This window comes from Hypanus sabinus, chromosome 22 (genome assembly GCF_030144855.1).
Source record: "Hypanus sabinus isolate sHypSab1 chromosome 22, sHypSab1.hap1, whole genome shotgun sequence".
Lineage (NCBI taxonomy): Eukaryota > Metazoa > Chordata > Chondrichthyes > Myliobatiformes > Dasyatidae > Hypanus > Hypanus sabinus.
Window position 1 is genome coordinate 43,626,083 of NC_082727.1, and position 12,104 is coordinate 43,638,186.

The 12,104-nt window shown below is 39.9% G+C and overlaps 1 protein-coding gene across 1 annotated transcript in view; it reads left to right on the top strand.

Moving 5' to 3' along the window:
• LOC132379569 (cilia- and flagella-associated protein 46) overlaps positions 1 to 12,104 on the top strand; it is a 236,555-nt gene that overhangs the window by 110,321 nt on the left and 114,130 nt on the right. The window contains exons 24-25 of the mRNA XM_059947632.1: positions 6,706 to 6,837; positions 7,777 to 7,942. Coding sequence (XP_059803615.1) covers positions 6,706 to 6,837; positions 7,777 to 7,942 — 298 coding nt within the window. The remainder of the gene's footprint in view (positions 1 to 6,705; positions 6,838 to 7,776; positions 7,943 to 12,104) is intronic.

Consider the following 12,104-nt stretch of genomic DNA (forward strand, 5'->3'; position numbering starts at 1 on the left):
CCCAGAGTCAGTTGGTCTTGGCCTTAATGCTGCAATACCATTTGCCAGACAGAAGCAGCTGAAACAGTTTATGCTTGGGATGGCTGGTCCCCGATGATCTTCTGGGCTCTTTTTATACACCTACTGCTCTAAATGTCCTGAATAGAGGAAAGTTCACATCCACAGATGTTCCGGACTATCCACATCACGCTCGGCAGTACCCTGCAATAGAGGGTAGTATAGTTCCTGTACCAGTTGGTGGCACAGCCAGTCGGGTTGCTCTTGATGGTGCCCCTGTAGAAAGCCATGAGGAGCGGGGGACTCATACCAAACTTCTTCAGCTGTCTGAGGTGAAAGAGGTGCTATTGTGTTTTTCTCACCACACAGACGGTATATACAGTCTAGGTGAGATCCTCAGTGATGTGTATTCTGAGGAACTTGAAACTACTCACCCTCTCAACTACAGTCCCATTGATGTCAACAGTGGCTAGCCTGTCTCCATTCCTTCTCTAATCCACAATCAACTCACACAACACACACAAAATGCTGATGGAACGCAGCAGGCCAGGCAGCATCTATAGGAAAAAGCACTGTCGACGTTTCGGGCTGAGACCCTTCATCAGGACTAACTGAAAGAAAAGACAGTAAGAGATTTGAAAGTGGGAGGGGGAGGGGGAAATGCGAAATGATAGGAGAAGACCTGAGGGGGTGGGGTGAAGCTAAGAGCTGGAAAGGTGGTTGGCAAAAGAGATACAGAGCTGGAGAAGGGAAAGGATCATGGGACGGGAGGCCTAGGGAGAAAGAAAGGGGGAAGGGAGCACAAGAGGGAGATGGACATGGAGTGATGGGCAGAGAGAGAGAAAAAAAGGGAGAAATCAATAAATCAAGGATGGGGTAAGAAGGGGAGGAGGGGCGTTAATGGAAGTTAGAGAAGTCAGTGTTCATGCCATCAGGTTGGAGACTGCCCAGATGGAATGTAAGGTGTTGTTCCTCCAACCTGAGTGTGGCTTCATTGTGGCAGTAGAGGAGGCCATGGATAGACATATCAAAATGGGAATGGGACGTGAAATTAAAATGTGTGGCCACAATCAACTCCTTCATTTTCTTCAACATTGAGGAAGAGATTGTTTTCTTCGCATCACTGTGTCAGGGCGTTGACCTCCTCTGTAGGCTGTCTCCTCATTGTTAGAAATAAGGCCTATCATTGTCGTGTTATCTGCAAATTTGATCAGCAGATTTGAGCTGTGTGAGACAACACAGTCATAGGAGTAGAGGAGGAGCTCAGGATACAACCCTGTGGGGCTCTTCTGATGAGGGACAATAGCACCCATTGCTTCCAATACAGGGAGTAAACCAATTGCATGCTGCATGCTGATTTACAAGATTGTCACCCGTATTAGCCAAGCTGCTCATTGTCCCAGCAAAATACTGAAATTGATAAATGGATAGCACCACTTAACTTGTACCACTTATCACTATTCTGTAGCTCTTAGGGTTAGAGGTGATAGTGTGGTATTGTACTGCAGATCCTTGAAAGAGTTCCAAACCTAGGAGACATCCAAGATTGATAGAAGAACTGTTCATGTTTTTATTTTCAGACATGATGCTAGAGGCTTTGGTGCAGAAAATGCAAAGTAGGAGAAATAGTCCAAAATGCAGAAGTTCAAAGTAAATTTATTATCAAAGTACTTCTATGTCAACATTTACAACCCTGAGATTCATTGTCTTGCAGGCATACTTAATGAATCCATAGAATAATGAACATAACAGAATCAATGAAAGACTGCACCAACTTGGACATTCAACTCGTGTGCAAATACAAAAAGAAAGGAATAATGATAATAAATAAATAAGCAATAAATATTGAGTATATGAGATGAAGAGTCCTTAAAAGTGAGTCCATATGTTGTGGGAACATTTCAATGATAGAGCAAGTGAAGTTGAGTATCGATTTTTGCCTCTATTTTCACTTCACAAACCTGAGGTCGTCTTTGTGCCCATAGTCATTGATTTCTGCAGTTTTCACAGATTTATGAAATTGCTTTCATTCCCTATTGTAGTCATAAAGCAACTCTCTATTAAGGCCAGATTTTTATCAGCTACCTTGATTTGGCACTAGCCAGTCACATAATTATATACTGTGGACGTGCATATTCAGATTCTTGTACCCAGATTCAGCCCACTAATTTATCTGCACATAAATGCCAGTATATTCCTTACAGGACATTTTTATTGGAGATTTCATTAGCTAAAATGTTACTTTTGGAGAGAGGTTTTCCAGCAGTATTACTGATAATTCACAGTAAAATAAATATTACAAAATCGTTAATAGAAGTTCATCTGGGTCCCAAATGGAATAAGACAAAACAAACTATATTAGAGATTAAGGAAATGATGTAGCCAACTTGTGTCTACTGTCACAGAAAAAGATGAAACAAACTGCTATAAAACTATGGAACATTAGAGGTCCAGACTGAATAAGGAGCAGAAAGTATTAGAAAATCTAATACTTGTGATATTAATGAAAGTGAAATACAATAAATCTCAAGGACTTAATGAAAGGCATATTAGGGTTTAATATGAGGTTACTACAGAGAAAGTGGGTGCACTGGTTGCTATCTTTCAGAATTCTATAGATTCTAGAATGATTCCTACTGTAGCAAATCTAATCTAATTAAATAAGAAAGGAAGAAAATAGAGAACTACAGTTAGCCTCATATCAGTAATAGGAAAATGGTGGAATTTATTGTTAAGGAAGCTCTAATAGAGAACTACAGATTTAATAACAGGATTGAGCAGAGTCAACATGGATTTACTGTATGAGGGGATGAATCTATTAGAATATTTTGAGGTAGCAGCTACCAAAGTAGGTCTGGGCAAGTCAAGTCAATTCAATACACTTTTTATTGTCATTTCGACCATAACTGCTGGTACAGTTTAGGGTAAAAACAAGACAATGTTTTTCAGGACCATGATGCTACATGAAACAATACAAAAACTACACTGAACTACGTGAAAACAACACAGAAAAAAAACTACACTAGACTACAGACCTACCCAGGACTGCATAAAGTGCACAAAACAGTGCAGGCATTCCAATAAATAATAGACAAGGCAATAGGCACAGTAGAGGGCAGTAAGTTGGTGGCAGTCCAGGCTCTGGGAATTGAGGAGTCATAACTTGGGAGAAGAAACTGTTACATAGTCTGGCCGTGAGAGCCCGAATGCCCCCGGTGCCTTTTCCCAGATGGCAGGAGGGAGAATAGTATATATGAGGGGTGTGTGGGGTCCTTCATAATGCTATTTCCCTTGCAGATGCAGCGTGTAGTGTAAATGTCCATAATTGTGGGAAGAGAGACCCTGGTGTTCTTCTCAGCTGACCTCACTATCCGCTGCAGGGTCTTGTGATCTGAGATGGTGCAATTTCCAAACCAGGCAGTGACACAGCTGCTCAGGATGCTCACAATACAACCCCTGTAGAATGTGATAAGGATGGGGGGGGGGTGGGAGATGGACTTTCCTCAGCCTTTGCAGAAAGTAGAGACGCTGCTGGGTTTTCTTTGCTATGGAGCTGGGGTTGAGGGACCAGGTGAGATTCTCCACCAGGTGAACGCCAAGAAATTTGGTGCTCTTAACTGAGGAGCAGTTTAATCTCTACTGAGGAGCTGTCGATGTTCAGTGGGGAGTGGTCGCTCCGTGCCCTCCTGAAGTCAAAAACCATCTCTTTTGCCTTGTTCACATTCAGAGACAGGTTTTTGGCTCTGCACCAGTCCGTTAGCCGCTGCACCTCCTCTCTGTAAGCTGACTCATCATTCTTGCAGATGAAATCCACCACGGTGGTGTCATTAGCGAACTTGATGGTGTGGTTCGAGCTGTGTGTTGCAGCACAGTCATGGGTAAGTAGGGTGAAAAACAGTGGAGTGAGCATACAGCCCTGGGGGGCCCCCGTGCTCAGTGTGATGGTGTTGGAGTTGCTGCTCCCTATCCGGACTGACTGAGGTCTCCCAGACAGGAAGTTTAGTATCCAGCTGCAGAGGGAGGTGTTCAGGCCCAGTAGGCTCAGCTTTCCTATCAGTTTCTGAGGGATGATTGTGTTAAATGCTGAACAGAAGTCTATGAACAGCATTCAAATGTATGTGTCTTTTTTGACCAGGTGGTTTAGGGCCAGGTGGAGGATGATGGCAATGGCGTCGTCTGTCAAGCGGTTGGGACGGTATGCAAACTGCAAGGGTCCAGTGAAGGGGGCAGCGGGGTCTTAATGTGCCTCACGATGAGCCTCTTGAAACACTTCATGATGATGGATGTGAATGCAACAGGATGTAGTCATTGAGGCAGGACACTAAAGTCTTCTTCGGCACGGGGACGATGATGGCGGCCTTGGAGCACATTGGAATGGTGACATTGCTTAGGGAGATATTGAAGATGTCAGTTAGAACATCTGCTAGCTGGTCTGCACATCCTCTAGGCACTCTACCAGGAATATTGTCTGGTACAGCAGCCTTCTGTGGGTTGACCCTGCACAGGGTTCTTCTCTTATTGGCCACAGTGAAGCTCAGCACCTGGTCATTTAGAGGACGGGTGGACTTCCTCGCTGCCACGTCATTTTCCATCTCAAAGCAAGTGTAGAAGTTATTCAGCGCATCTGGGAGGGAGGCATCACCCGCACAGTCAGGTGATGTTGTCCTGTAATTGGTGATGTCCTGGATGCCCTTCCACATGCGCCGTGTGTCGCCGCTGTCCTGGAAGTGGCTGTGGATTCAGTGGGCGTGTGCACACTTTGCCCCTCTGTTGGCCCGGGACAGTTTGGCCCTCGCTGTTGTTAGGGCTGCCTTGTTATCTGCTCTGAAGGCGGAGTCACGGGTCCTCAGCAGCGCACGCACCTCTGCTGTCATCCATAGCTTCTGGTTAGTGTGTGTAATGATGGTCTTGGACAAAGTGACGCCATCGATGCACTTGCTGACGTAGCTAGTCACTGATGCTGTGTATTCCTCTAAGTTGGTAGAGTCGCCATCGGTTGCAGCCTCGCTGAACATGTGCCAGTCAGTGTGCTCAAAGCAGTCTTGAGGAGCAGAGATGGCTCCTGCTGGCCAGGTTTTCACCTGCTTCTGAACTAGTCTGGAGAGCCTGATGAGCGGTCTGTATGCTGGGATTAGCATAACAGAGATGTGGTCTGAGTAACCGAGGTGGGGGCGGGTCTCCGCTTGGTATGCATCGGGGATGTTTGTGTAAACCAGGTCCAACGTGTTCTTCCCCCTCATTGCAAAGTCCACATACTGATGGAATTTGGGGAGCACTGACTTCAGGTTCATGTGGTTAAAATCTCCGGTGACAATAAACAGTCCATCAGGTTGTGCGTTCTGCAGTTCGCTAATAGCCCCGTACATTTCACAGAGCGCCTCCTTAGCATTAGCATTAGTAAGCCAGTTGGTCTGGTGTATGGGACATTCTGAAGGCCTCACTGTACTGGGGTAATAGATTGGTATGTCCAGATTATTGGTAATGGACAAAAAACACAGAAGGCATAAATGATTTTTTAACAGTTTGAGATTTTGAAAAGTGAAGTTTACAGGGATCACTGTTGAGGCCGCAGTTATTCATTCTCTGTATCAATTGAGGAGATGAAGTGTATTATATCTGAGTTCATACATATGCAGGCTGTGTGGGTGCGGTGGCTACAAAGAGACTTTAGGAGTTAAGTTAAGAGTCAAGGACATAGCAAATAGAATATAAATGGAAGAATGTGAGGCCATCCACTTCAACACAAGAATTAGAAAGGCAGAGTATTATTTAAATGATAAAAGATTGAAAATAATGGTGCTCTGACAGATATGAGAGTTCTTATGCATACATCAGCAAGTTAATATGCTTTATTATGCAAGTTTTGCAGGTGTATAGGAAGGCAAGTGCTATGTTGACCTTTTGCATAGGCTATTTGAATTCATGAGTAAAGTCACTTTCCTTCAATGAGACTGAACTCTAATAACTCCAAATCCAGCCTTCTATCTCTTAGCCTTAAAAAGGATACACTTGTGAAACTTCCCCAGACTAAATTGTAGAATAAAAATAGAAAATGTTGGAAATTTTCAGCAGGTTATGAAACATACTTAAAAAGAAAAACTGAGCTAATATTTCAGGTCCTTTATGCTGCCATTCCTGCTAAATATTAGCAACTTTTTCTGCTTTTTTATTTATGATTTTCATCATTTTCATCAAATGCAATTTTAATCATTTTGAATTCAAGCATGATGGATTTGTTTCCTTTGAGAAAAAATTAAACAGACTAGGCCTGTACTTTCCAGAGGGTAATGAGCCTTTACCTGAGAAGACTGTAGTGACTAAGTCTCAGAGTGTATTCATAACAAAGATTGATAGATGCTTAAATGTTAAGGGAATCAAAGAATGTGTAGTTTGTACAAGAATGTAGAGCTGAGTTTGAAGATCAGTCAAGTTGGTGGAGCAGACTAGATGGGCTGGATGGTCTAATTCATGAATTTATTATGTTCTTACTGTATGTGTAAACATGGAAACTGTAATCATGTGCCATGCATACCATGAAATGCATGATACTACCTTAGTGAGACTACCTTAAATGGAAAAACTTATTTTCCTTGACCACATTGCTGATCCAGCTTGTGAAGTCTGGGTACCATTTAAAAGACAAAACCAGTTTTGGAAAACAATTGTTGATTGCAATTAGAAAATGAATTTTTATTTGTGTTTATCCAGGCATAATAATGCAGTTAAGCATGAATTGCTAAGTGTTGTTGCCTGTATCCAAGGACAGAACTTGATGAAGACAGGAGTTGGAAATAGTGAAATGCGTATTGCTGCAATCAGAGCATTTGAAATGAGTGCAAGGTAATTTTATTTCAGAGCAGAACAAATATGAATGCTAACTTTCTTCATAAAGTCTTGGCTTAATACAATCATTTAAAATATTAATAAGTTTTATTCATTTGCAGCATCAGAAATATCATGCTGATAACTAAATAGAGCACAGTACAGTATGGCACAGTAGCAAACTCTTATGCCCAACATGCCGATATTGACCATCATGATAATCTAACTCATCCTATGTACCTGACATGGTCTATATCCCTTGATTCCCTGCCCATTCATAGGTCTAATTCTTTGGGGTCAAGGTTCACAGTTCACTGAATTGCCGAATTATTTTTATCTAGTAGTTTTGATTTTGATTATAGACGTTTCCTTAGATTTAGATAGAAAGGTTTGGATTTTAGACAAAGTAGCACCGGTTAGTAAAATAACAAAAATAAATATTTGACAGACCTTCTTTCTCAGTGCTATTCAATGGTAAGAGAGATAGTAAGATGTAGGAGTTTTAGCAGATATTACTTGTAGATTTTTAGGACTAATGGTTATTTGGAGTGACAATGGAGAAAGAAATGTTTATGTCAGGAAGCTACTGACCTGGAGGCATTGGCAGATGTGTAAGTCCTGTTTGAGATCTGCTACTGATGATGAAGCCAAAGCTGGCAATAGGTAGATGTAAAGGCAGATAAATTTTAAGAAGTGATAACTATTTTTCTTATAAGTGAGAAATGTGATATAGTTATCTCTTTGATGAATTGAAGGGATCATAATTTTAATTATCTCTAGGAAGGAGGTAACGTAATGTAAATTGCAGACTACATGCCTGAGAACTCCAATGTAAGCTGATGTAATGCAAGGAAAATAATTTCTCATGCTTTTCATCTCTTCTCAATAATGGACAAAATTGTGACAGTGCATCTCGAAGAAGAAACTACATTAATAGATATTTGTATTCTTTAACAGTCACGGAGAAAAGGCTGGATGTATGAAACTTGTAATGAATTCAGCAAAGCACTTCTGGAATTCTTGCCTGTCTTTGATACCATCTATTGTGGAAAGAACTATACTTGAAGAGCCTCTTAAATCTTTCTTAAAGGCCATTCACAATACATACACCAAAAATAAAAAGGTAAGATACTTGCAATAATTTTAGTAGTATTTCTTCAGGTACCATATAATTGTCAACAAAACATAATTGCAGATGACTGTCATTGAGTGTAATCTCAGCATGGTATGCCACCTGGTATCCTTTTATACTGCACCGGCCAGAATGGGCTGAGTAAATTGTCGTCAGTAGATCACATCTGGAATTTCCATTTGGTGGACGATTTCCCTCCGTGCCACTCTGACATATTGGGAAATCATGTACATGGCAAGTTACAGCAGTGGCTTGCCTTTGCCTTCTGCCAGGTGAGCTTTTTTTATGAGATCACCAGCTCTTAAGCCAGCACGGATGGAAAGCATGCAAGGGAGCAGGCCAGGTTCGAACTGTTTCGTACAGAAACAACAATTGCTATTGTTTTTATGGGTATTTATCGTGGTCATGCCCATGCCTAGAGAAGCAGAGCATGACCCATTCTTGGAAGCATGATGTTTACTCAGCTGTTTTCGGTGATTCCAATAACCCCAAGATATTTAAAAATTCTTAAAATTTGAAATAACGAATTAAAACAACTAACTGAATAACTAAATTGAATTAAAACTGTATCTTATTTGGTTGGATCTTTTTGAACCAAGCACATTATTTTGAACCATCAGCCAAAATGGCCACACGTTCTCATTTACCCCTGAGCCAGACATGGAAGGTTGATCTCATCACCCTCCATGCCCTTGAGTCAAGTTTCAATTTCCAGTCAGCAATTAGACCCTATGTGGAGCAGAATGTATGCCCCAGTTAAACATGCCCTGACAGAAGAAAAAGCATGTTATACAATTTAAGGATTTAGTTCATTTTGAATATCTGACCAGGTATATGTATATTTTTTTTAAAGTTGGATCAAACATTACTTTAAGTCACTAACAGTACCATATTGAAAGTCATGGAGTTCCACAAGATATTCACTGATCCTTGCACTCTCAAGTCTGGCAGTGAGGTTGAAACTGTAACTAGGCTTCACATGTCATACTGCAAACAGCTTGCATAATGTTCCTGTTAAAAAACGGAAGAAACTGCATTTATATAAGGAGCTAAAATAAATTCAGAGAGCAACTTTATAATTCATTTGGGCATCATAGCAGAAATACCCTTAAAATTAATTGTTCCCAAATAATAGGGATGTTTAGATTTACAAACATTCATATCAAAAAGGTTTGTAATTTAAAACGACAAAATCAAGTTGGTTGAATATGTAATAAACCACAATTAATTTGTGAATAGATTTTTAGAATTTATTGGTGAATAAAAGCCACTTGGTTTTCAAAATTTAGGTTAATAGTTTGATTTTGATATTTTAAATTGGAAAGATGCACTCAATGGCTACTGTTAGGGGCATTTGCTCATTATTGAGAACATCTAATCAGCTGATCATGTGTTAGCAACTCAATGCAAAAAAACATGCAGACATGGTCAAAACTTTCAATTGTTTTTCAAACCAAATATCAGAATGGGAAAGAAATGTAACCTAAGCGACTTTGACCATGGACGAGAATGGCCAGACTGGTTCAAGCTGATTGGAAGGTGACAGTAATTCAAATAACCACACATTACAATGCTGGTGTACCGAAGAACATCTCTAAATGTGCAACATGTTGACTTTGAAGTGGCTGGGCTACAACAGCAGAAGACTACAAATATACACTCAGTGGCCAAGTTATTAGGTACAGGGTGTATCTAATAAAGTGGACATGGTGTGAGTATGAATTAAAAAGGGGGGTAGTAGAAAGTTGCAGCATAGTGGATTGCAAATACAGGTAGTCTCAGGGTCATTTAAGTGGTCTGTTCCTGAGAACTGTCCATAATCTGATTTATCTTTTAGTTCGATACTTTTGTTTTCTGGAGCTGTACTTCTTTCATTTCATTGGCAAATCATCCCATGTTACCATTAACCAAACTAATGGAATATATACAGTATCCAGTCATTAATAAGTACGGCAAAATATTTTATTGTTTAAAAAAAAATTTCAGCTCAGGCTAGTAAAACCTGAGGTGTGGGCATAGCCAAGCTTATTCATTTCTCAATTGCTAGGCACTTTCAGACCATTCCAGTGGTGTTTAGTATTGCAGCTTTCTGAAAATTTACATCGTTATTGCTGTGTAGCCCTAACTGTTTATTATTTTGTTCTCAGCTCGAGCTGGTAAAACCTGAGGTGTGGGCATAGCCAAGCACACTCAGTTCTCAATTGCTAGTTACTTTCGGACTATTCCAGTAGTGCTTAGTATTGTAGTTTTCTGAAGATTTACATAGATATTGCTGTGTAGCCCTAATTGTTTATTAGTATTTTTATTTTGTTCTTAGCTCAAGCTAGTAAAACCTGCAGTGCAGGCATAGCAAAACACACTCATTTATCAATTGCTAGGAACTTTTGGACTATTCCAATGGTGTTTAGTATTGTGGATTTATGAAGATTTACATAGATATTGATGAGTAGCCCTAATTGTATTGTAGCCAGCTGCTTTGTTTTGCAATCTATTAGCTCTTTTGCACCTTTATGTTTAGTGTTCTGCATTTATCCAGTCCAAAGTTTACATTTATATCTTTCAAAGTAGTTCTTTTGAATTAATTACTTTAGCTTCACTGATGAAGGAGCATATAATTTCAAATCATCCATGTATAGAGATGCATTAAGGTATAGCTCCTTTCATTGTTTCTAAGTTGATAACTAATTTTCCTCTGTTTCAGTAAATTAGAGTGGGGTTAAAGCTAGACATAACCATAGTGGATTTACAAAGCCACCTTGGAGAATGCCACTATTTATTTTGATAATGGTAGTTATTCTTTTTTGGTTGTTAATAGATAGGGTAGTTATAGTATGCCAATACTTGATGAACTGTTGAAGGAATTTCACAAAAAATTGGGTGTAGCTTATACATATTAAGATATTTATATATATTTATTATATATTAACCATTGATGTGGGACAGAGTCAAATGCCTTTTGGGTAGTCAACTTAGCAACATGAAAGATTTCTACTTTTCTGCCTGGCTTGATTTAGAATGATAGAATCTATTATCCGTTGTTCTTTACATCCATTCATACCCATACAGCATCTTTTCAGCTCTTCTGTAAGTATATTGTGGTTATCCATTGAGTGGTGGTTAGTTGTCAGATACATGATGTTACAATTTTACATATATATTTGTAAACAGGTAATAGGACGATATGTTGCTCGATCTTTTCTGATTTCCCCTTTTAGGTAAAAGTTAAGTTTTACCTTATTAATATTATTATTAGTAATATTATATTTAAATTTCTCAGCTCAAGCTGATAAATCTGAGGTGCGGGCATAGCCAGCACACTCTTTTCTCAATTGCTGGGAACCTCTGGACTTTTTTAGTGGTGTTTAGTATTGTGACTTTCTGAAGATTTACATAGATATTGCTATGTAGTCCTAACTGTTTAATAATAAGGTGCTTTACTTTCTGTAAGTCGGGTCATTCATATCCTGGAAAGGTCCTGTACTGTTGACATAGTCAATTTGAGAGATTAGGACAACAAAGAGGTGGTCAGGAGAGACTGAGGAGCCGCTGTGCGATTACTTCAAATTGGTGAACTTGACAGTGTTTAATGACTCATCTGTGGATCTGAATGAATATACCATGGTTGTCATGGACTTAGTAAAACAGTTGTAGATGAGTGTGCAATTACAAAAAAAAAAATCGTGGTACCACCTCTGCTTCCCTAGGAGTTTGTGAAGATTCAGTATGGCATCTAAAACTCTGACAATCTTCTATAGATATATGGTAAAGAGTATATTGACCAGCTGCATCACTGCCTGGTTTGGAAACACTAATGCTCTTGAATAGAAAATCCTACAAAAAGTAGTGGATATGGCCCAGTCCATCATGGATCAGGCCTTCCCCACCATTGAGCACATCTTTATGAAGTGTTATCGCAGCACAGTAGCATCCATCATCAAGGACTTCCACCAGTCAGCCCATGCTCTGTTCTCATTTCTGCCATCAGGAAGATTATATTGTTACGTATTCAGGCAACAATAAATATATGAGTTCGGCAAGGGTTTCTTATAATAAAACAACACGTTTATTAAACACAGAAAACAAACCCCCCAAAAGTAAACAAACACTACCGTAACCGGAAACAGCTGCTGAGCGGCTGTTCAAACCGTTCGTA